We start from the raw sequence: 3,906 nt of genomic DNA on the forward strand, positions 1-3,906 counted from the left end.
GAATGACTACGACAAGGACCAGGAGAAACTCGAAAAAATGGCAGGAGCTGTCATTACACTGCTGGAGTGCATTGGAGAAGATCCGACACGCGAGGGACTTGTCAAGACGCCGATGCGCATGGCCAAGGCTTTATTGTACAATACCAAAGGCTACGGCCAAACCCTGGCCGACGTATTGAACGAAGCCGTGTTCGAAGAGGACCACGATGAAATGGTCATTGTGCGAGACATTGATCTCTACTCCATGTGCGAGCATCACATGGTACCTTTTACAGGGAAAGTGCACATTGGGTACATTCCGAATGGAAAAGTACTGGGACTAAGCAAACTCGCACGGGTTAGTGAGGTCTTTGCGCGTCGTCTACAAGTGCAGGAACGGCTGACAAAACAAATTGCCAACGCAATTATGGGGGTCATTGAGCCCAAGGGCGTGGCGGTGGTCATTGAGGCAACTCACATGTGCATGGTCATGCGCGGTGTAGAAAAGAGTGGAGCGAGTACCGTCACGAGCTCCGTGCTTGGTGTGTTTAAGAGTGACCCTCGCACTCGGAGCGAGTTTATGTCACTAATACACAGGAAATAGATTCGTAACTCATGTAGTGTTGCTGTCGCAACGACGTGGTGCTCAGCTGAGTTCAAACCAAAGAAAGTCATGACATTTTTTGCTTTGCGACGCCACGAGAGAATTGGAAAAACGTCCTTCCGACAGTGCACAATTTGTGAAATTCCTTTTTGTTACGCTAACTTTCCTACGAGTTTTAATACTGTTTTTAATAACATTGAATATCGAGTCAATCGTCGACTCAATAGTCCTGAAGGAAGGCAAGATAGTTGATATCGTTTGTGAGAAGTCGTCCATCCCATTTTGTTAGCATTTGGTTATGCTAAAGCTTTCTCTCACACAACCTTTGGACTTTAATCTTTTCTAGTTATGATTTTCAAAAGCATACAATACGTTAATTGAGCCCGAAACGTTTGCAATATCAACTATGAACTATCGTACGAAGTTGACCGAGAATCGGCTTAATCTATCGTCCGAATTGCCATACTAGCAAAATGTTATTAAGTGACCAATCCTGTCCCACTTGTCCTTACACAACAGCTTAAAAACGCGAATTAAACTCACAAACACCGGTCACAGCCTTGCTCTGACGCAGCTACACACACTGCAAACGAATTTCAAAGCGCTGTCAACTTAGCGGTGAAGTGTCCGACTACTACCTGCTTTATTAGCCTTACTTAAAAGACACGCATGACACAATGCCCCCAAGTACTAACGTACGTCTTGACTGATAGCTGGAATATGCTCAACAAAACGTGTGGCTCTTGATATCGTGATATCCGAATATGGAGCTGCTTGCTTCACATCAATATAGTCAAGCGTCTTTAATTGTAAAAGCTCAAAGAACAACGCAGCTGCTGTTCGTCGGTCACGAGTCTTTTTTGTCAACTGCTTGTACGTCACTTCTTCCTTGTCACCAAGCGATTGGCGTAACACTTTCATCACTTTTACAGTATGTGGATGCCACTTGTGGTGAGCCGACGTAGCTGCATCCTCCTTTGCATCGCTTCGTATATCATTCACCGCGCCTAGCTCAATGTCCACAGTTGAATCGTTCAGCTCAGGGTGATCTTCAGGCTCAAATGGATTACCAACGTCATCGAATGGAAACCCATCGTCAATGCGTTCCCTGAGTAGAAAGATCAGCATCTCGTCGTGAGCTCTCATCATCCCCACAATCACAATATACTTAAACGTACTCGTGCGTTGGGTCCATATCAGCAAGATCATATTGCTGCCTTCCGTCGTCGACATCGTGCAACATCGAGGCATCACACGACCCCGTCGTCACATCCAGCCCAGTCTAAGTCACGGTTTATAAGTCACAAACGTTTCTCGTTGTCGATTGCAGTCCGTACGTACCGAAGTGGTGCTCAAGCGTGAGGTAGCACTCATCCGACGCGTTAGCTCCACGTCTTCCGCTTCTGTTGACTCCTCCTGCTTGGTTTTAAATGGAAACTTTCGCTGTCGCATCGTCATCTCAAACATCTGTAGTAGCTCGTCCGCCATTGAGCTAAGACATGGCCGCGTAAACAGGTCCGCTTTTTGTTTTTGGACTTCCCACTTGTTCTCCGCCATGTAGGACACAGGATCTCGTATGCAGGTAATATCCGACGTATCCTCCATGCCTTGTTTTACAAACGCTGACGTGAGCTCTGTGACGGTATCTCGAACAATCTTTCTCTTCTTTGTAGACCTCAGTGCTTCCACCTCGAGATTTCCTAACGCAGCATCAAGGGACGTTCGCGATGAACCAACGATGCTGTCTTTTAAGTCGGTACTAATGTCGAGCGCCGGGGTCGAAGCGTCGATTGAATCCATGGTCGCTTCGGCTGGTATGTCAAACGACGCGTCATTGTACGTAAAGACGGCTTGCTCTTCTTCCATTGCAATAGAACTCTGGTTCATAGCCTTCTCTCGAGCCTCCATCGACTCGTCCAGCGGCAATCGTAATACATCTGCTTCTCGCGCGACTTCAATGTCACTTACAGTACTACTTTGCAGCATCGAAGATCCGCCATTGTCGTCCAAGTCAAAAGCCTGCCAGTCGCCCTCTCCTCCTCCAAACGAATCCTCCAAAGCAATCATATCTACGCCATACTGTGCATTAAAAAACGAATGCCAGAAGAGAGGGACCACGAATATCCTACCTCGCTCTGCAAACGCATTCAATTTGCTTGTCTGGTCCAGTGGATCCGCTAATGTAATGTCCTGGCGTCTTGCCGTGGTTTGACTGGATGCAGCAATCCATTCTTCCAGCGACGGAATAACTGCCGTCCTGCACATCCACCAGTGCGTGTCTCATTTAGAATATCATAAACCATAACACCTTTCATTAGTGTTCATATTGACTTACTCGATGGAATAGGTCACTTCGGCCTCAAATTCACCAAAGTTCGAGACGTTGATAGCATGTGACGACGCTTGCTGATTGTTAGTAGGGAGGTCGACGACACCAGGGCGAAACGCCAGTTTAATCTTTACAAGTGCTTCGCTGCAGTCCGAGTAGAGATACTTGACTTTGCGCGAATATATTCGCACGACGCCGAGCAAGAGGTGGCCCGTGACGCGGAGAGCAAGCGGCACTTGTGGGTCCACAATGCTTTGTACAGAGCTGCGGATATCGGCAGTGAAAATTTGCTGTTTGTTGAGCTTCTTATCCCAGTGCGCAGCAAGCCAGATCTTGCCCAGCGGACCCTTTTTCGCTAGGATGATCTGCGAGTAGAACATGCTTTCCACTGGAACTTGTCAACTGCGAGTTTTGCCGCGCGGGTACCAGACACTCTGTAGGTGCGATCTATTTAAACAGGGAGAAATTTTTCCCCGCCAACTTCAGCTCCACCTACAAATAACAGTTTAAGCTTTACTGCATCGAAAATGTAAGAACTTAAGGTAAATAAAATTTGGAGGATATTACTTTACATTGTAGTATTCGGAAAAGCTTATCCATTGGTAGATATAGGCCATTATATCAACTTGCTCCGCGGTCCAGTCAGCACTGGGTGCGCGCAAAGAGACGGATAAGACTTTATTACATGTTTTGTATTAGTATATAATTAAGTTGGTACGAGAAACAGAAGAACCTAACTATATTAAATACAGTTTGCATTTAACCCTCCTTAATGCAGTGTTTTGAAGAGAGTCTTCCTCTGCACGTACTAGGGTACGTGAAGTGACGTGAGGCACCACTCGCACTGAAGCAGTGCGAAGTGGACTTGTACTAAAGCAGTGCGAAGTGGACTCGCAACTGAAGCAGTGCGAAGTGGACTCGCAACTGAAGCAGTGCGAAGTGGAATTGTACCGAAGCAGTGCGAAGTGGACTTGTACTGAAGCAGAACAAGTCG

At 46.7% G+C, this 3,906-nt stretch overlaps 2 protein-coding genes across 2 annotated transcripts in view; one reads left to right on the forward strand and one right to left on the reverse strand.

Annotated features, from left to right (window-relative positions):
* Positions 1-3,292, reverse strand: part of CCR75_002645 (uncharacterized protein) — a gene marked incomplete at both ends in the record, with an annotated part of 10,398 nt that extends 7,106 nt beyond the window's left edge. Inside the window, 5 exons of the mRNA XM_067960742.1 lie at positions 1,283-1,691; positions 1,762-1,865; positions 1,925-2,652; positions 2,713-2,840; positions 2,919-3,292. Of these exons, the coding sequence (XP_067815451.1) occupies positions 1,283-1,691; positions 1,762-1,865; positions 1,925-2,652; positions 2,713-2,840; positions 2,919-3,292 (1,743 nt within the window). The remainder of the gene's footprint in view (positions 1-1,282; positions 1,692-1,761; positions 1,866-1,924; positions 2,653-2,712; positions 2,841-2,918) is intronic.
* CCR75_002646 (uncharacterized protein) lies at positions 38-583 on the forward strand (the record flags this gene model as incomplete). The annotated part of the gene is made up of 1 exon (XM_067960743.1): positions 38-583. One exon carries the CDS (start codon positions 38-40, stop codon positions 581-583), a length of 546 nt encoding a protein of 181 aa, XP_067815450.1.
* Positions 3,293-3,906: the final 614 nt, after the last annotated feature.

Source organism: Bremia lactucae, assembly GCF_004359215.1.
Source record: "Bremia lactucae strain SF5 chromosome Unknown BlacSF5_NotPlaced_183_SHOA01000117.1_1171385bp, whole genome shotgun sequence".
Taxonomy (NCBI): domain Eukaryota; phylum Oomycota; class Peronosporomycetes; order Peronosporales; family Peronosporaceae; genus Bremia; species Bremia lactucae.